At 49.7% G+C, this 20,740-nt stretch overlaps 1 protein-coding gene across 1 annotated transcript; it reads left to right on the top strand.

Annotated features, from left to right (window-relative positions):
• Window positions 1-14,832: 14,832 nt before the first annotated feature.
• LOC136465272 (uncharacterized) lies at window positions 14,833-15,297 on the top strand. Its single transcript, XM_066464073.1, has one exon. The coding sequence runs from the start codon at window positions 14,833-14,835 to the stop codon at window positions 15,295-15,297; it is 465 nt and encodes a 154-aa protein (XP_066320170.1).
• The last annotated feature ends 5,443 nt before the right edge of the window (window positions 15,298-20,740 follow it).

The following is a 20,740-nucleotide window of genomic DNA, read 5'->3' as shown; positions in this document are numbered from 1 at the left end:
TGTCTGGATCTACCTCCTTCGGGTATCTAGCCTCTAGGTGCTTGAGATCGATTAGGGGGTAGTGAGCACATACCATGCTTAGCACATGTGCGCCTGCATACTCTCCCGCCTCCTTCATGAACCCCTGGAACCATCCCCATGCCCTTTGGCATCTCTCGATCAATCCCAGCTACGGCATCCTTGGCACATCTTCTGCTAGCGCCGAATCGATGAGGTTAAGGACCAACAAAATGCCCTTTGCCACCTCCTGGCACCGTCTTTTCCAGGTGTCACGATCCTTGGTGATCTCTTGGCATTGCGCCTTCCAGCTGTCACGGTCTTTCATCATGGCCTCCATGTGCTTCTTTGCATTGATTTTTATAACTGCAAACCGCACATGCCGTTAAGACGTTAGACCACGCCAAACTATGGTAGGCAACAAAAATGAGCAAAGGCGGTTGGACAACTAACCTTTCAGCTACTCTGTCATCTTGGTCGTGTGGTCCTAGAGCTATGACTGGTCTTGCACCAGTTTTCTGTTGTCCTCATTTAGGCGATCACACTCCCCGACCACACGACTGTTCTCCTCTCGGAGACGGATCACTTCAGCTTCTAAGCCTGCACTACAACTATTACTACCAACAACGCAACAGCACTTGTCAGTAGTCGATATGATAAAATGGCTACTTACTTGTTCTTTCCCACTCTTTCTTACTGAGCTGGATGACCAGGTTCTGCTTCTGGGAATCTTGCACCATTTTTTCATGATCGGCGGCTTCAAGTCGCTGGCGCAAGCGGTCCACCTCCGTCATTAGCTCCTAGTTGTTTGCAACAATACCCTCGATCTGGTCGAAGCATTTCTTGCGGTACCTTGCTGTCTTCATTAAGTCCTGAGTGCAAATAGCTAAGTAAGACAACTATGACTAGACCGCAAGACTAGGCGGTGAAGCAAAGCTTACCTGCACTTCCGTAACAAGCCACTTCGTCGCCCGTTCAACTTTCTTGGTTTCTTCGACCTCCGAGATTTCCTCATGGACAACCCATTGGTCGTTCCGCCAGCGCGACACATAAACATGTTGTCGCTTGTCTTGCAGATGGCCTAGGACCTCCTCCACCTCGTCCTCTTTGGGCTCATCTTCGAGTCCTGGTGCTAGCCCACCGTCAGCAGCATCTATGATCACCACAGCCTTCCCATGAGCTACAACGTCGGTAAATGTGGTATGTGCCCTCACCTCCAGCCGCTGATCCTCGGTCTGCTCTATTACCCTCGACGCTGAGGTGTTGCCCTTAGTAGGTTTAGTGCTCGGAGCACTCATGCCCAGCTCGACTAGTCCCTCGACCACCTGCTCGGGAACTGTTGTCTGACTGCTCGCTTGCTGAGGCCCCGATGGATCTTCTACTATGGCTTCCTCGGTGGTCGGCTGCTGGCTAGTCTGCTCTATACTTATTGGCAGCGCCACACCACTTCCGGCTAGCTAGTCTGGACTTTCTGTGGACGCCGAGCTAGTACATCTGAGATAAGTTCAGAAAGCAATCATATTAAATGCAAATTGCTAACTTATATCAAGGTTACAAATATTTACATGTTGGAAGCACGGAATGATGTGGAGAAGGTGCGTCTCTTCGGCCATACTTGCTCCATGTGCTGTGCGGGTGACTCCTGGTCTAGCACTGTCGCTGGGCCTTGGTGCTCGACCCCTCTGCCGCTTGTCCTTTGCGTTGCAGTGGTCGGTGGCGTGCTCGGTTGAGTTGTCGCTCCCATCGCCGGTCGCATTCCTTGCCCAGGTACTCCCGAGCTTGACTCGGCTGCATCCTTCACCACCATCGGCAATGTGGGTCCCACAGGTGCAGAGGACCCACCTTGCTCCATCGACTCCATTTGCTTCCTCCATTTTCATGGGACAAGTTGAAAGGTGTCTGCATCTTCTCCCTCCTCTACGTCATCGTCCGACCAAGCAAAAATCATCTGCCGACGCTTGCCAGCCGGGTTCTCCTCTAGGTCCCCCTTGGGCTCATTGATATTTAGCGCTCCCCCGGTGAGCAGAGTGGTTACTAATCTCTTCTTCGACTATTTGGGGGTAGCCGGCCGCTTACTAGCGGCTTTGGTCGCTTACCAATGGCTTTGGCCGCTGCCTCCTCTCTAGCTCTGAGCTCCGCCCAATCGACGTCCTCGTCCTTGATCTCGACGTGGGTCTGGGTGGTGGGATCAGCTCCTTATGGCCACTCTACTCCAGGGGGTGGTGACACAAACACTATCGCTCTATCCTGACCAACAAAAGGGAGTGAACACAGTAAGTTTCCACTTATCCTACCATAATATAAGACTACGGGTATGTGGCAAGATGAGTTACCTTTAGGGGAGGTCGGGCAAGCTTGAAAGCATGCTCGATGTCACTCAATCTAGCATAATTTGGATCGGCTAAGTTAAATAGCTCGCCAATTCTAGCTTTGACTTTGATTTTGTCAGACGCCCCCTGCCACGTCCTCGTCGGGTCGGTGCTCCCTTGATACTCGTAGCCAGGATGTACCCTCCTCTAGCAGGGCTAGACCCGTCGGCTGATGAAGCTCCCGACCATGCTCGGACCATCTAGTTTTTTCCATGGGATCATTCCAAATATTTCTGGGATCTATTCTAGATGCTCGGGCTTCTCCGACCAGCTCGTCTTCTTCTCTAGAATGTAGCTCACGTTGCACAGCGTGATCATTTTCGGCTCTTCATGGACGTAGAACCATTTTTTGTACCAGTCGTCGAGCGACGTGTTCCATGGGCAGTGCAGGTACTGGGCTTTCATGTTGTCATGGAGGTTGAGGTATACACCCCTGGCTATCTTCGAACCACCGCTTCCTTTCTTCCGCAGACAGAAAAGATGGTGGAAAATCGAAATGGGGCTAGAAGCCGCCATACGCTTTACACAGATGAATAAAAGTGGCAACAAGGAGGATCGAGTTTGGATGCAGATTGCAAATCCCAATCTCGTAGTAAAGACAGAGCCCCTGAAGAAATGGATGCACCGGAACTCTAAATCCCCGTTTAAAGAAATAGTCGAACACCACGATCTCACCTGGTTGTGGGTTGGGGTACCTCTCACCCTCCGACGCATGCCATCCTACGAGCTCCTTGTTATGGATTACCCCCATGGTGATGAGGTCTTCAATGGTCTGCTAGTTGCTTCTCGACTTCCACCATTCCTTCGCCATGACCCCTGTTGTCTTCTGCGCATCACTTTCCGCCATTTCCCTTTTGTTTTTTGCCTCAGACTCCAGCCTTGTTGGTGAGCAGGGAGTGTTCTGATCTTCAACAGTAGCGGGGGATTAGCAGAGGTGGCAGTCGAGGCGGCGGCGGATTGATTGGTGGTGATTTTAGATGTGTTAGGGTTGGTTGGCGAGAGGAAGACGAAAGCTACGGTTGCGAATGGCAATGGGGTTCAGTAAATAGTAACTGACCTATCATATATTGTATTTAACCCAAGAGTTATGCCATTTCGTCTGCCCAGGATTCCTGGGGGACGTGCGCACGCGTCGTAGATGGTTGTTTTCACGTTTGCAGTATTACTCAGCCTCGAGATCTGCGCCAATATATGCGCCTCTTCGTTGCCAGTATGGGAGGGCCCACGCTAACGCACCTACTGATAGGTGCCACACAACTATTTGCTTGACAAGACAAAAAGGTAGTATGACGTGCTATACCCGTCTACTTTTTTGACCACACGTGTCAGACCAGACTTGATAGAACAAGTAAATAAATAAATACATAAAATAATAGTACAAGTGGCATATGGTTTTTTGCTACACTTTTTGTGCTTGGGGATTGTCCCGACCACCCTCGTGCTTGGGGACTGTCGTGACTATCCTTGTGCTCGGGGACTGTCCCGACCACCATCGTGCTCGGGGATTGTTCCAACCACTCTCGTGCTCGGGACTGTCTCGATCACCCTCGTGCTCGGGGACTAAACTGACTATGGTTATTCTCGGGGATTCGTCGTTTTCCCCATGCTACGCTCGGGGACAGCCCCGACCACTCTCTGACCATTGCTCGGAGACCGCTCTCCTCGGCTACATGTGATTTGTACTCACATATAGTTGAGAGGCATTTATTTTTTTCTCACTTAGACCTTGCTACAAGGCTGATACCTCACCTTCCAGCAAGCTTGGGGACTACATCGGTACGATGCACCTGCCGGTGCATCTCGTATCGCTTGTACGACGATTGGATTCTCAACTTAACTAGGAATTCTTTTTAGACCCTGGCACCACGTGCCTACGTCACCTACTACCAGGCTCGGGGACTAAGTGGGCACACTTCACCTTGCGGTGAATGTGCTTATTTTATCAACCCCTACGCTCTGACTGTTGGCCATAACTACTACTGTACAAGGGTCACTTACATTTCTTTTCAAAAATACAAGTGGGCACACTTGATTAGGAAAGAAATCTTTTTCTTTTTTCTTTAGAGCACCATGCATTCTTCGGACAACCGGAATCTTCGGCTATAATCGTGGTCTACTGCTCTCTGTACTGACCAGAATACTAGCACATTTGCTTGGTCAATGTTTCAACCAGTTGGAGATGACATGAAGACAGACCGCATTAGCCGAAGAAGATCAAACGATGTGTCGCAACATAATACATGGTGCTCGGGGACTAGCTATGGGGGTATTAACCCCTATACCCTTATGGCTAGGCTTGGGCCGGCCCAGACCAAGGGGTCTGGCCCAATAGAAGATGACGCACGGCTTGGCCGATCTGCTCGGAGTCCCACGTAAGGAATCAAGGCAGACTTAGAGATCAAGCAAGATCCTAGTCGGTTAGAATAGGAATCCTTATCCGGCCACCTATGACAATTATAACTGGTTAGGATTAGTTTCCAGATCTATAACCCTGCCCCCCAGACTATATAAGGCGGGCAGGGGACCCCTCTCAAAAAACATCTCATTGACATACAACAATACAATCAGATGCAGGACGTAGGTATTACGCCTTCACGGTGGCCGAACCTGGATAAAACCTCATGTCTGTCTTGCGTCACCATCTCGTTCATGGCTTGCACACTTGTCTGCTGATAATCTACTACCTTGGGCATACCCCTAGGTAGACTGCCGACCATATTTCATCGATAGTATGTATGTCACTGTCAATGTCGCTAGAATTTTAAATTTTTCCTAAGATTCGTGAGGAAGTACGGAACGTGCATACATAATGTTCACTCATGCCATTATATTTTTGCATCACTTCCTCCCTTATCTTTAATTATTCTGTTATATATTTCTCATCCTGTAAGATAATCCTCTCACACCCAAATTGCAATGTTGCTACAAATGGCCACACCAGCACTACCGCCCAGGAGCAGCACATTCCTGCACGTGTTTGGCACTCCAACCCTATTGTGGAGGGTGTTGCATTTAGTGGGATATGCTAAGCCACCTCGTTATACTTAGAAGCAAGTGGAGGCTGAAGGAAGGTTGTTGTGGTATGATGTTGAGGTGGTTGTCCCGCCTCACACAAATAAACCCTAGTGGCTTGGTTGGAGCATCAAAGCTGATGGACAAACCCCTTGGGAAGGTGCACAAGTGGCAGCTTTGGAAGTGCTAGTTGATATTTGTCAAGAGTTTGGTGACGAGTTGATCAACGGACCAGCTGAGTCCATTCCTTGAGTAGCCCTGTCTGAGGCAGTCTGGCTAAACTTTGAGGATGATCTCTTGGTTATGACTAAGGCAGAATGGGCACAGAGCTCTAGACCAGCCATGAGTGCCATGATGGTTGTTCTAAAGATGTTCTATGATCGTTAGAGCACTTATGTTAGTGTTTTGATAGCCCTTCAGCAGGCACAGAATGAACGATGCAAGTGGAAGAAATGTGCGTGCAAGTACGGTAATGAGCTTAGGGCAGCTCATAATGAGATAGGTGGTTTTATGGATGCTTTGGAATCTCGCAGGCAGCAGTTTATATGTGCTGTCAGGGAAAGAGATGCTAATCAAGATCAGATCATACAGTTGACTCATGAGCAAGATGATGCAATCCGTCTGGCACAAACTAGGAACAATGCTAGGGTCATGGAAGAAATTCAAGCTGAAGTCAGAGAGAATGAACTCCTCCACCAAATTGAAGAACTACAGATTGGCGTTCACCATCTTAATAATCAAATCAATCTGATTCCTCACCCTATTCTAGTGTACCCCATGGTGGGAGGACCACAGGTGATCTTCGCTGATGATGATGGCATGGAATTAGATGCCAATGTTGTCACAGTGCCTGAAGCTGACAAAGATGAAGAAGAGAAGGAACTTGATCCTATTGAGGATGAGGATGGTGATGGAGTGATCAATGCTGACACCGATGAAGATGTGTAGTTTAGCTATAGCACTAAGCTAGATGCACTAGTTCGTATCTTTTACTTTCTTCTGGAAAAACATGTAACTTAACTTCAGTTAGTGACTTTGATGTAATCTCGGAGACTTGCATGTGGCTCCATGTGGATGTGAGCATTAATAAAAGTCCAGCTTTGATGTTGGCAAAATTTTGGCATGTAAGCATATGCATCACGAGAATGTGTAGAGTAAAGTATTGGTGATGTTATGAGGATGAATTATTGTGCCTCTGTTTATTGTATGAAATTAATCTCTCCAATAAGTTCAGTTTGGCATAATTTTTCAATTCATTTGCAATGTTTCTGACATTGTCCATCATTACTCACTGTTGCACTTCTGTAGATGTCACGCAATCTGTGCTCGGGCAGAGTTGGGGGTAATGGTGATGATGATCTTCCACCGCCACCACCACCCATGCCATCTGATCTGTTGGCCATGCTTATGGAAGGTCAGCGTGCTTTAGGGGACGCCATGTGTACCCTGGCACATCATCAAGCATAGGGTCACATTCAACGTCAGGGATCAGAGCCGAATCAGTATAGTAATTTTAAAGAGTTCCAAGACACCAAGCCACCAATTTTCAAAGAAGCTAAAGAGCCGCTCTAGGCAGAAGAGTGGCTGAACACGCTTGAGCACTAGTTTCGTTTGCTTAGATTGATGGAACATATGAAGGCGGAGTATGCTTTGCATCAGCTGCAAGGACCAGCAGGTATATGGTGGCGTCATTATAGGTCCACCTTACCTAAGAATGCCCAAATCACATGGAATTAGTTCTAGGAGGCTTTCAAGAGTCATTATATTCCTCCCGGTTTGATGGTCATAACAATGAGTTCATGAAGCTGGTACAAGGCACCAAGACTCTTACTAAATATCTTCATACATTCAATCATCTGGCAAGGTATGCCCTAGAGTTTGTTGATTCAGAAGCAAAGAGAATCACAAGCTTCAAGAGAGGGCTTAGTCCCAAATTGATGAAGTCCATGGGGAAGAACAAGAGTGCTACTTTTAATGAGTTCATAAGTGACGCTCTTACTCAAGAGAACAACAATAATGTTTATGTGGCTTCCAAGAATCGCAAGAGGGCCTTTGAGGCAAGTGCATCTCAAGCTAAAGCTCTAGTGTCTAAGACTCGATTTCACCCACCGACTGCAGCCATTAGGTATCGTCCACCTCAAAAGAAGAATCGGGCAAAGACTTGCTTCAAGAAGGCCTTTACTGTTCCTCTTCCAAAGGGCACCACATGACTAGGGAATTCTTTTGTTATGTCAGCTAACAGGCGCTGCTAGAATTGTGGCAGGACAGGTCATTGGTCCAAGAATTGTCCTTATCCTCAGAAGAATAATCAGAAGTAGGGGAATTCTAGTGCTCATCAAGGTCATGTTAATTACACCAATGTGACAGAGATACCCTCAGAAGAGGTGGTCACTGCGGGTAAGTTTCTTGTGAATCAACATCCTATAGTTATACTATTTGATTCCGGTGCTTCGCATTCATTCATGAGTCCAGCTTTTGCATCAAAGTACAATCAGAAGGTAATTACACTATCCATGAGTAGTTATTGCATTAGTGCAGTTGGAAGTTATATTTCTACCAATCAAGTAGTGTTGGCTGTGAGTATCGAAATAGAGGGATGAGTGTATACGGCCGATCTGGTAGTTTTGCTAGGATTAGGTATAGATGTAATCTTGGGGATGAAGTGGATGAGTGGTCATGGAGTGCTCATCGATACTTCCACTAGGGTTGTTACGTTGAGGGATCCTATCAGCAATGAGGCTTTCCTAGTGCCACTTCCCAGAGACCTGGACCTCCATCACACCGCCAATGCTATCTAGACCCTAAGAATTGAGGACGTTCTGGTAGTTTGTGAATTTCTAGATGTATTTCCTGATGATCTACCTAGTTTACCACTAGATCGAGATATCGAATTCAAGATCGAGTTAGTGTCGGGTACTGCACCTATTTCTAGAAGGCCTTATAGGATGCCACCCAATGAGTTAGCATAGCTTAAAGTTCAGTTACAAGATCTATTAGAAAAGGGTCTTATCCGACCTAGTGCTTCTCCCTAGAGTTGTCCTACTATATTTGTGAAGAAGGACAAGTCATTGCGCATGTGTGTGGATTATCGTCCACTCGATGTCGTGACAGTCAAGAACAAGTACCCATTGCCCTGCATTGATATTTTATTTGATCAGTTGTCTAAGGCAAAGGTATTCTCCAAAATTGATTTGAGATTTGGTTATCATCAGATAAAAATTAGACCAGAGGACGTGACTAAGACCGTTTTTCCACTAGATACGGGTTGTATGAGTATCTTGTTATGTCCTTTGGTTTAACCAATGCCCCTACATACTTCGTGTATCTAATGAATTCTGTATTCATGGAGGAACTGGACAAGTTTGTAGTTGTCTTCATTGATGACATTTTGATCTTTTCTGTGAATGTTGAAGAGCATGCAGAGCATCTGAGAATTATTTTATCCAGACTATGAGAACATAAGCTTTACGCCAAGTTCAGTAAATGTGAGTTTTGGCTAAAGAAAGTACCTTTCTTGGGTCATGTGTTGTCTAATGAAGGGATTTCGGTTGATTCGACTATGGTGCAAGAAGTCTTGAATTGGAAAGCACCAACTTCAGTGCATGAGGTCAGGAGTTTCCTTGGTTTGGCTGGCTATTATCGTTGCTTCATCCCGGATTTATCTAAGATTGCCAAGCCCATGACCAGGTTGCTTCAAAAAGATGTGAAGTTTGTTTGGACTCTGGAGTGTGAGACTACTTTTTGCACTTTGCGGACTTTGTTGACCTCAGCTCCTGTTTTGGCACAACCTGATATCGAGAAACCTTTTGATGTGTTTTGTGACGCGTTAGGTACCAGTTTATGATGTGTTCTTATGAAGGAAGGCTGGGTTATTGCTTATGCCTCGCGTCAGCTAAAGAAGCATGAAGCCAATTATTCAACTCATGATCTAGAGTTAGCTACTATTGTTCATGCCTTGAAGATTTAGAGGCATTACCTGCTCGGTAGTGTGTGTCATATCTATACCGATTATAAAAGTCTCAAGTATATCTTCACTCAACTGGAACTGAACATGAGGAAGAGAAGATAGCTAGAGTTGATAAAAGATTATAACTTAGAAGTACATTATCATCCGGGTAAGGCAAATGTTGTTGCCAACGCTTTGAGTAGAAAATCTCATTGCAATTCTCTCTTGGAAGAAGATTATCATTTGGCACATCTGTTACATCCTGCTGTGTTGCACAGTATTACTCTTAGTTGCTCTCTGGAAAGTAAAATCATCGAGCTTCAGAAATCCAATGTGGGTGTGTTCCACATAAAAAGGAAGATGAAAGAGCAAGAAACAAAACACTTTCGAGTAGATGAGAAGGGTGTACTATGGTTTAAGGATAGACTTGTAGTGCCAAAGGACAAAGAGCTTAGAAACCAAATCTTAGATAAAGCTCACTCATCCAAGTTATCTATCCACTCGGAAAGTAGCAAATTGTATTAATAGTTGAAACCTCACTTTTGGTAGACCAAGATGAAGAAAGAAATCACCGCTTATGTTGCAAGGTGTGACAATTGTTGTAGAGTCAAAGCAATTCACTTGAAGCCTGCCGGACTTCTTCAGCCATTGTCTATTCTAGGGTGGAAATGGGAAGAGATTAGTATGGATTTCATTGTTGGACTTCCCCCTACCCAAAAGAATTTTAATTCTATATGGGTAATAGTGGATCGTTTAACCAAGTCTGCTCATTTCATACCAGTTAGAATTGACTATCGACCAAGTGACTATGCTGAGTTATATTTTAATCAGATAGTACGTCTCCATGGTGTTCTTAGAACCATTGTATCTGAGAGAGGACCTCAGTTCACTGCTCGTTTTTTGGGAACATTTGCACAAGATGTTAGGCACCAACTTAGTCAGAAGTTCTGCTTATCATCCACAGACCTTCGGACAGACGGAGCGGGTGAATCAAATATTGGAAGACATGTTAAGAGCTTGTGTCATATCTTCCAAAGGTTCATGGGATAAGTGGTTACCCTTGGCTAAATTTTCCTATAATAATAGTTATCAAGAAAGTATCAAGATGGCTCCATTCAAAGCGTTGTATGGCCGCAAGTGTAGAACTCCTTTGAACTAGGTTGAATCTAGAGAAAGGAGATACTACGCCATTGATTTTGTCGAAGAGGTTGAACAACAAGTTCGTACTATCCAAAAGCATATGGAAGCCGCTAAGGCTATGCAGAAAAGATATGCGGATAAAAGAAGGAAGCCCATTGAGTTTGAAGTGGGTGATCACGTTTATCTGAAGGTATCACCGATGAAAGGTGTGCAACGATTTAGAGTAAAGAGGAAGCTTGCACCTAGATATGTAGGTCCATATCCGATCATTGAGAAGAGTGGTAGAGTAGCCTACAAGATAGAGTTACCTTATGAGATGAGAGCTATCTTCAATGTTTTCATGTATCTCAATTGAAGAAATGTCTCCGCGTTCCTGAAGAAAGAGTTTCATTTAGAAATATCAAGTTGACATCAGATCTATCCTATGAAGAAAGGCTGGTGCGGGTAATCGATACCAAAGAGAGAGTAACCCGAAACCGCGTGGTTAAGTTTTACAAGGTTATGTGGAGTAATCAGAGTAGTGAGAGCAATGCAATGTGGGAACGGGAAGATTATTTGAAGGATATATACCCTACCTTTTATTCAAAATGGTACGCTTTTCAAATCTCGGGGCGAGATTTTTATAAGGGGGTAGGGCTGTAACACCCTAGGTGTTAGGTTTGCATAACTACACTTGCATTGCATGAGCATAGGCATCATTCATTCATGCATAAGCATTTTCATATGAAACGTGCAATTGAAACATGTGAAACATGACTTGTTATTTTATGTTTGTCCTATATGTATGCTTATGATCATGTGTGATTGAGTGCATGTGGGTGATGTTGGTAACTAAAATACCTCAGCTACACTTAAAATGCCTAATGGAACAATGTTTGTGTAGAACATTTCACCTAATCAAGCCCCTAAGACATGATGTGTTTAGTTTGACCTAGGGAACCAATTTATTTGACCTTTTATGAACTGCAAGGTAGAAGCTTTGCATGGTTGAGCAACCTAAAGCAAAGTTGTAGAAAATTATATATGGAACAAACTTTGTTTAAAGGCCAAGTCATGATAATGTGTGGAATAGTCCCAAACGTGGCCCACAAGTCAAATTTGGGTTCTGATTCAGCACTTAGAAAATTTTCTAAGTCCTAGGTGCCACACAGTTTCCATGTACCTGTGTTTGGGGCTCTGTAATTTGAATTCTAGGCCAAACCAAAGAGAGTGCATATTGACAAAGTTGGAGAACTTGCATAGCTCTATCACGTAGTGCATTTGGTTGGACAAATGGTTGAACGGATTAGGAGAATATGAGCAGCAAAGATCGAGTTTCAGTCAGCATTGGGAGGATGATTTAGAAACTTCAGAGCCGAGCAGAGCCGAGCGGCGTCAGGCCGAGCGCGCCAAGTGGCGGTCGTATGCTCATCAGGAGCTGAAAGAGGTTGTTTTCACTGAATGGGCAATCATAATTCAGAGCCGCCAATTGGCCAGTCAAAAAGAGGGAAAGTGACTGGTGATAGACTGGTAGGAAATAGGGATTAGGGGGGTGAAAATTGTGTGCATGTGAGTAGCCTGTGCTGACCAGGCTGTGTGCATGCCTCCCTCCCCTCTTTGAAGCTAGTAGTAGTAGGTAGGGATGGATTCGACCATCCAATGTTTTCCTCCAACAAATCTCCCACTTGGAGCTGGAGCTGAGAAGTTCAGGAAAAGATTCATGCATGCATCTGGTAGCTTCTGTGGTGAAAAAAAAAGTTGAAACACCTATCTGGGGCCGAGGCTGAGTGAACAGATTGAATTGAACTGGCTGTGGGCTTGCGGCTGCCCTCCTCGGCCAGTGTGATTCAAATCAAATAATAAGCAAAGCATCAGAGCCACACAACATGCACAAAGAGTCCATAAAACTCTGGATCATGAACAGGATTCATTCATGAGAAACTATCATTTGAGCAGCACCCAGCAAACTCAGGGATTTCACCGCAGAAATTCTTGGCTAATAAAATGTCAAACAGCAGGTAAAAGATCAAACAGCAGGGAACAGCTCCACTCATGCGAGTACTAGAAAAGAACGGCTGTGGCAGCAACAAGGTTTTAAATAGCCGGCTAAGCCTCTTAGCTGCTGTCCTCGCCAACAGCTAAGGGCAGCTATAGCGAGCTATAGCTGCGGCTAAGACATTTAGCTGTTTTTACAAAAAATTGAAAAAAAAATACACAGAACCATGTCACAAATATTTAATTATTTGCTTGAACAAGCAATCAAGCATAGATCCTACAATGTACAACTGATCTTTAAATTATAATGTGAACAATCAGTAAAACTAATTTCAAATGAGCAGCTTAGTAAAGAAGATATTTAATTATCTGAGTTGTTTTCACACGAAATTTATAGCCTGAGTGCCAATAGGGCTGCGATGGACGAATGGATTGGGTGAGGAAGGCTTTACTGGGCCGCATGGTCGATTTGCTGGCCCAACAACAGTTTAGCTGCAGCTAAATTATGGTTCATTTAGCGGCAATCTCCAGCTATCTTCGGCTATTAGCCTCTTGCTTTTCTTAGCGCTAAAAGTGATATATCTTAGCTTTAGTCTTACCCAATAGCTATAGCCGGATATAGCTCCAGCTATAGCCGGCTATTTAAAACTTTGGGCAGCAACGCTGCATGCTGCTCCACCAGACACCAGACACCAGCTGCTGCTCATCAGCCGTCGTCCTGCAGAATCCAGCGGTGAGCGGCGAGTGTGAGTGAAGTCTGGCCGCACGCGTACTCAGGTGCATGCTGTTGCTGTGCGCGCGCCACAGTCCCATCCCACCCCGTTCCCATGGCGCGTGCGGTGCGGGTGCGGCGTGGGCCACTGGGCCTCGGTCTCGGCCCATCCCCACCGTCCAAACCGCCCGCCAACTTGCGCGGGCGGGAATCCTCCCGATTCCATTCCGCGCGCTCCGTCGTCGGACCTGCCACGCCACCCGCTGCGGTGAGGCGCTGAGAGCCAATGAGCCACTGCCCAGTGCCCACTGCACTGCACCGCGCCTTCCCTCTCGCCAGCCAAGGCCGGAAGGCCCCCGCTATAAATTGCGCTCGCGCCAACCCACCCCCGGCATCATATCGATCGGAAGCCAAGCCAGCCAACCAGACCAAGCAACACCACCAGCAGCTCATCATCAGCTCCGGCTGCTCCGTCCTCGTGCTCGCCGGACCAGGTCACCAGGCAGGGCGTACCAAGAACCCGAGCCAGCGAGGAGATGGGCAGCTGCTTCTCTTCTTCGGGGTCGGCGGGCGACGACGCGACCGGCTACGGCGACGAGAGGAGGGTGAGGAGGGTGTGGCCCAGCGACGACGACGGTGATTGGAACGTCGACAACAGGGCCGCCATCTACATCGCCAAGTTCCACCGCCACCAGTCCGGCATCGTCTGCACCGACTGCGCCGCCGACCAGCAGCAGCAGATGCCGGCCGCTGACAGTCTTGCTTGTAATCCTGTGTTCCCGCTCATTCAAATTCAGGTAGAGTAGTGTTGAGCACGGCTTGGACGATCATATCCTCCCGTGCGCGTCGTTGTATTCGTGGCCACGACGAGGCGCTTCGTTCGCGTCGTGGCGAGTGCTGCCCGCGGTCTGCGGCATGGCCTGGTGTGTGGGATGGCGCACAACGCAGAGGTCGTGGCGCGCATAGCGAGCATGCAGGAGAGCGAGAGAATAGCTCTGCCACTCCCTAGTAGTTTCCTCTCTTAGCTTTTGTAGCTTGTGTATAAGTAGGATCTCAAATATTCAGAAAAGCTGATGCAATCTTGCTACGGCACCAAAAATCTGCTTGTGTCCATTTTGCTCTTGTTCTTGTCTGTGAGTTCGAGAGCTCTCCGGGAAGAATTCCGGCTGCCGGAGAGGAGCTCCGGCTGACATTTGGCCTCAGAGCTGACCGATCCAGGGATCATGCCACGGTACTCCGTCCCACCCAGCGGGCGCTCGTGGACGCCACCGCTCCGTGGCCGCCACCGTCCGCTGTCGCCGTCACCAGGGCCGCGCCGAGGTCGCCGCGAGCCCGAAGTCATCATCCACCGCGCCGAGCGGGATTCCAATGGGAATTCCTCGCTCAAATTCCCCATGCTCACACGCACCAACTATCAAGAGTGGGCGATGTTGATGCAGGCGAATTTTGAGGCAGCGGGGTGGTGGTACGCCGTCGAGCCGGAGGAGGGGGACGTGATCGACTACCGCGACGACCATCTGGCGCTCGCCGCAATCCTGCGGTCAGTGCCGACGGAGATGCTAGGCACATTGCGCGGCAAGGGATCGGCGGCCGCCACCTGGCAGGCCGTCAAGACGATCCGCGTCGGCGTGCGGCGCGTGCGAGAGGCGAGCGCGCAGCAGCTGCGGCGCTAGTTCGGCGCCATGGCTTGGAAGGATGGGGAGAACGCGGAGGATTTCGCGAACCGCATCACCGGCCTCGCCAACAACCTTCGTGTCCTCGGCGATGACATGAAGGACGTTGAGATCGTCCGCAAGATGCTGCAGGTCGTCCCAGAGCATCTTGCTCAGGTGGCGATCTCCATCGAGACGTTGCTCGATCTCAACGACCTCTCCGTCGAGGAGGTAACGGGGAGGCTCCGCGCCGTTGAACAGCGGCGCCAGGCATCACCCGTCACCGACAACCAGGGGCGTCTGCTCCTCTATGAGGAGGAGTGGATGGCCCGGCTCAAGCTCCGTGACTCCAGAGAGAAGGGGAGCGGGAGCGGCACCACCGGCAGCAGCGGCAGCACCACCGGCGCCAGCGGCAAGAAGCGCGGCGGCCGTGGTCGTGGCCGCGGGCGTGGCAAGAGCGACGCCTCCACATTCCGAGATGGGGCAAAAGCCTAGGCGGGAGGTGGCAGAGGCCTCAACCGGGACCAGTGCGCGCGCTGCGGTAAGTCTGGCCATTGGGCCAAAGATTGCAGGAGCAGGCCCAAAGGAGAAGCCAACGTGGCACAGGCTGAGGAGGAGGATGAAGCCTCTCTGTTGATGGCTCACGCATCAGTCTTCCCCAACGCGCCGCCACCGCCCACCGGCGGGGCCCGAGCCGCTTCTCCCCCACCGCTGCGCATCGTCGAAGCAAAGGTCTTTGCACAACTCGATGGCTCCGTCAAGCGCGACGACGGCGTGTGGTGTCTAGACAGCGGGGCCACGAACCACATGTCTGGCTACGCGGCACCGTAAAGTTTGGCGACGGGTCAGAGGTGGCGATCGTGGGGTCTGGCACCGTCCTCTTCGAAGGCAAGACCGGTGAGCATCTCCCGCTCACGGGGGTGTACTTCATCCCCAGGCTGACGACCAACATCATCAGCTACGGCCAACTCGAGGAAGGTGGGTGTGAGATCCACTCCAAGGATGGTCTTCTCCGAGTTTGCGACGCCAAGGGACGGCTGATCATCCGCATCCGTCGTTCCTCCAACCGCCTCTACGTCCTGCGCGTCAAGATCGCTCGGGCGCTCTGCCTGGCCGCGCGCCAAACTGAGGATGCATGGCTATGGCATGAGCGGTTTGGGCACCTGCACTTCGATGCCCTGCGCAAGCTCCAGCAGCGGGGCATGGTGCGTGGGCTACCCGACGTGGACCATGTCCACCAACTCTGCTCCGACTGCGTCGTCACCAAGCTCAAGAGGAGTCTGTTCCCGACGCAGGCAAAGCGGCGGGCAGAAGGCCTGCTGGATCTGGTTCATGGGGACCTGTGCGGCCCTATTACGCCGGTGACCCCCGGCGGTAAGAAGTACTTCCTCCTCTTAGTGGATGATCGGAGCAGGTACATGTGGGTGGCGATGCTTGCCGCCAAGAGCAACGCCCTCGCCACGGTCAAGAAGTTCCAGGCGCGCATCGAGGTGGAGACTGGGCGGCGTCTCCGCGTTCTGCGGACCGACAACGGTGGAGAGTTCACCTCTGTCGAGTTCGAGACCTACTGCGCCGAGCACGGTGTTGATCGACAGCACACTGCGCCGTACACGCCTCAACAGAACGGCGTGGTCGAGCGGCAAAATCAGTCCGTCGTCACCATGGCACGGAGCCTACTGAAAGGAAGAAACATGCCAGCCACGTTCTGGGGAGAGGCGGTGGCCACCGCCGTTTACCTCCAGAACCGCGCGCCCACCAAGGCCGTCGATGGCATGACGCCGTTTGAAGCCTGGCATGGACATCGGCCAGGTGTCCACCATCTGCGGACGTTCGGCTGCGTCACGTACATCAAGGTGACGACCCCGCATCTCAGCAAGCTCGGCGATCGGGGAACTCCGGTAGTCTTCATCGGCTATGAACCCGGCGCCAAGACGTGGCGCTTCTATGACCCCGCAGCACGCCGTGCGGTCGTGTCCAGGGACGCGGTGTTCAATGAACCCGTGCCTTGGAGCTGGCAGGACGAGGACATCGGCGGCGGCTCAGACCTCGTCATCGAGTACCTCCCCATGGAGCTTGGGGCTGATCACTTCACCGACAACGTGGCGCCTAGTACCGCGGCGCAGTCCCCTTCACCAGGCTCGGCCGCTACCTCAGGTGTGGGAGCACCAACGACTGCAACACCTGTGCAGCCGCCCAATGTACAGGTGCCCGAAACACCCGCGCCGGCGTCGCCGCTTCCACAGCCTGAGTTTGTCTCGCCGCATCCGGGTGCGGAAGAGTACCTGGACGCCGACGCCGACGACATTGAGCCACGCTACCGCACCATCGACAACATCATTGGAGCAGCGACACCGCCGGGGTACGCCGCTCGTCAGGTTGCTGCTGAGCTCCACTTGCAGATCGAGGAGGAGCCGGCCTCTTTCGCTGAGGCTGAACGGCACCAGTCTTGGCGGCGCGCCATGATGGAGGAGATGGATGCCATTGAGAGCAACCAGACATGGCGTCTGGTGACGCTTCCGCCGGGTCATCGACCTATTGGCTTGAAATGGGTGTACAAGGTGAAGAAGGATGCCGCCGGTGAGGTCATCAAGCACAAAGCTCGGCTCGTCGCAAAGGGCTACGTCCAGCAACCCGGCATCGACTTCGACGAAGTGTTCGCGCCAGTGGCCCGCATCGAGTCCGTGCGGCTGCTGCTTGCACTCGCTGCCCAGGAGGGGTGGCCGGTGCATCACATGGACGTTAAGTCCGCGTTCCTGAACGGGGAGCTGGTCGAGGAGGTCTACGTCAAGCAACCTCCCGGCTTCGCCGTCGCCGGGCACGAGAACAAGGTGTTGCGCCTGAACAAGGCGCTCTACGGACTTCGTCAAGCACCGCGCGCGTGGAACGCGAAGCTCGACGAGACGCTAGTGGCACTCGGCTTCAACCACAGCACGTCGGAGCACGCCGTCTACGCACGCGGGAAGGGCGCGTCACGGTTGCTGGTGGGGGTCTACGTCGATGACCTCATCATCACCGGGAACGACGACGCCGAGATCGCCCGCTTCAAGCAACAGATGTCCAGCAGGTTTAAGATGAGTGATCTTGGCTTGTTGTGCTTTTATCTGGGCATTGAGGTGCAGCAGGGACGCGATGGGATCAAGCTGCAGCAGTCTGCGTACGCGCGCAAGATTCTGGAGCGCGCCGGCATGGGTAGCTGTAACCCGTGCTACACTCCGATGGAGCATCGCCTGAAGCTCTCGAAGTCCAGCACTGCAGAGCCGGTGAACGCCACTGAGTACCGGGGCCTAGTCGGCTGCCTCCGGTACCTGGTGCACACCCGCCCAGACATCACCTTCGCGGTCGGCTACGTAAGTCGTTTCATGGAGCACCCCACCGTCGAGCATCTCAACGCGGTGAAGCGCATCCTGCGCTACATCGCGGGAACGATCGACTATGGCTGCCATTACAAGCCCGGAAGCAAGAACCTGAAGCTACTGGGGTACAGCGACGCCGACATGGGCGGCGACGTTGATACAAGGAAGAGCACCACTGGAGTGCTGTTCTTCTACGGCTCTTGTCCGGTGACTTGGCAGTCACAAAAGCAGAAGGTCGTCGCGTTATCATCCTGCGAAGCTGAGTACATTGCAGGGACAACGGCGGCCTGTCAAGGTGTTTGGCTGGCGCAGCTGCTTGCCGAGCTGAAGAGCGAGCAGCGCACCGTCTTTCTCCTCAAGATGGACAGCCAATCGGCTATTGCTCTCAGTAAGAATCATGTCTTCCACGATCGGAGTAAACATATAGATGTCAGATTTCATTTCATCCGCGAGTGTGTTGGGGATGGGAAGCTGGACATTGAGCACGTCCGCACTGAAGAGCAGATCGCTGACATCCTGACGAAACCTCTGGCGCGAGACCGTTTCTGCAAATTGCGCGAGAAGATGGGCGTCGTCAAGATCAGCAAGGACATCAGGATTAGGGGGTGAAATGACAGTCTTGCTTGTAATCCTGTGTTCCCGCTCATTCAAATTCAGGTAGAGTAGTGTTGAGCACGGCTTGGACGATCATATCCTCCCATGCGCGTCGTTGTATTCGTGGCCACGACGAGGCGCTTCGTTCGCGTCGTGGCGAGTGCTGCCCGCAGTCTGCGGCATGGCCTGGTGTGTGGGATGCACTGTTCGCCTAAACGGTTGTTTAGCCCATTTAAACACCGTGTAAACGCTACATGGTGGTGCACCGTTTCCGTTTAATCACCCGTTTACCCCATTTAATTAGCCGTTTAGCCCGTTTAATGGAACGTTTTGCCCGAATAATGACTAAACGGTAGGTGACCGACTGTTTACCATTTAGCGTTTAGGAAAACACTGGTGGGATGGCGCACAACGCAGAGGTCGTGGCGCGCATAGCGAGCATGCAGGAGAGCGAGAGAATAGCTCCGCCACTCCCTGGTAGTTTCCTCTCTTAGCTTTTGTAGCTTGTGTATAAGTAGGATCTCAAATATTCAGAAAAGCTGATGCAATCTTGCTACGGCACCAAAAATCTGCTTGTGTCCATTTTGCTCTTGTTCTTGTCTGTGAGTTCGAGAGCTCTCCGGGAAGAATTCCGGCTGCCGGAGAGGAGCTCCGGCTGACAGCCGCCGCCCAGTGACTTGGCTTGTGCATGGAATCAATCCGAGATGAAGAGTTCAGTAGAGTGATGTCTTGTTTTTGGTGGATCCAAATCAGATCCAATCGGTTTTATGCCTGCCTGCCATCGTTTTCACTCTTTAATTTCTACTACTAAATCTCCTCCTCTTCTTCTTCTCCCTTCGGTTTCTCTGTAGGACCATCGAACTTGTGAAGATCGAGAGTATATGTAAATGCGCTTGCTTTTGTATCGAATTCCTGAAATGCTTCCTATCATCTCCAAATCTCGTGTTTGTTGTTGCATATTGAAGGTGCTACACTACACTAGCACTTTATCTCTTCGCTGCGGCCTTGTTTAGTTCCTCCCTAAAAAATTTACATCTTATCCTATCGAATGTTTGAACACATACATGGAGTATTAAATATAGACTAAAAAAATAACTAATTGCACAGTTTGCGACTAATTTATGAGACGAATCTTTTAAGCCTAATTACTCCATGATTTGACAACATGTTGCTACAGTAACATATATGCTAATGACGGATTAATTAGGCTTAATAAATTCGTCTCGCGGTTTACTGACGGATTCTATAATTTATTTTTTTATTAGTATCCGAACACCCCATGTAATACCCGATGTGACACCCTAAAACTTTACACCCTGGATTTAACCAATGCCAGAAGCTGAAGGCTCGTCGGGCACTGTAACACAGTGATATGTGTTTCGGGCCACGACATGAACTCTCAACATGCAAGTCTTCCTAGCTAACAAGATGATGATACAATAATTCAGTTCATATTCATACATGAGCTACATGTGGCCTTCCTAGCTAATTAACAAGCACTTCTCCTTTCCACGAAGCACGGTGGATTTGTTTGGACCCAAGCAAAGTGCATGCCACATGAGCGGCACTTTAATCTGGAAATCGATGAGAATAAAATAAAGAAGCCGAGTAGATCGGACTTCACAGTTCTCTAGCTGCTTGTGCAGTGAAAGCTCCGATCCACGGCATGCATCCGAGTGACAGTTCAATGTAAATCATTTCACAAATCTCATTCCTAGAGCTGATTATGAGTCACTTCAAGTTTCAAACTTGTGCAAAGGCCAAGGAGTGTCATTTCGTGCTTTTTTATCAGTCCTTTCTTGTCCTCCTATGCCATTGCCATGCTACTGATCGAGTCACCAGCTATGCTAGAAGATCATGATTCGCTGCTGATCTATAGCAAGCTACCTACCTAGATTAGTCTGCAGATATTTTTCTGTCTCAAGGAAAAAAATGTTCCTTGCTACCCATCATATATGAGCATTTCTTTTTTTTAATATAAAGGAAGAGAT

This window comes from Miscanthus floridulus, chromosome 7 (genome assembly GCF_019320115.1).
Source record: "Miscanthus floridulus cultivar M001 chromosome 7, ASM1932011v1, whole genome shotgun sequence".
NCBI classification, from domain to species: domain Eukaryota; kingdom Viridiplantae; phylum Streptophyta; class Magnoliopsida; order Poales; family Poaceae; genus Miscanthus; species Miscanthus floridulus.
This window is presented reverse-complemented; position numbering and strand designations above follow the sequence as displayed.

Coding starts and splice junctions, on each gene's coding strand:
- LOC136465272 (XM_066464073.1), top strand. CDS start 14,833: ATGGCTTGGAAGGATGGGGAGAACGCGGAGGATTTCGCGAACCGCATC.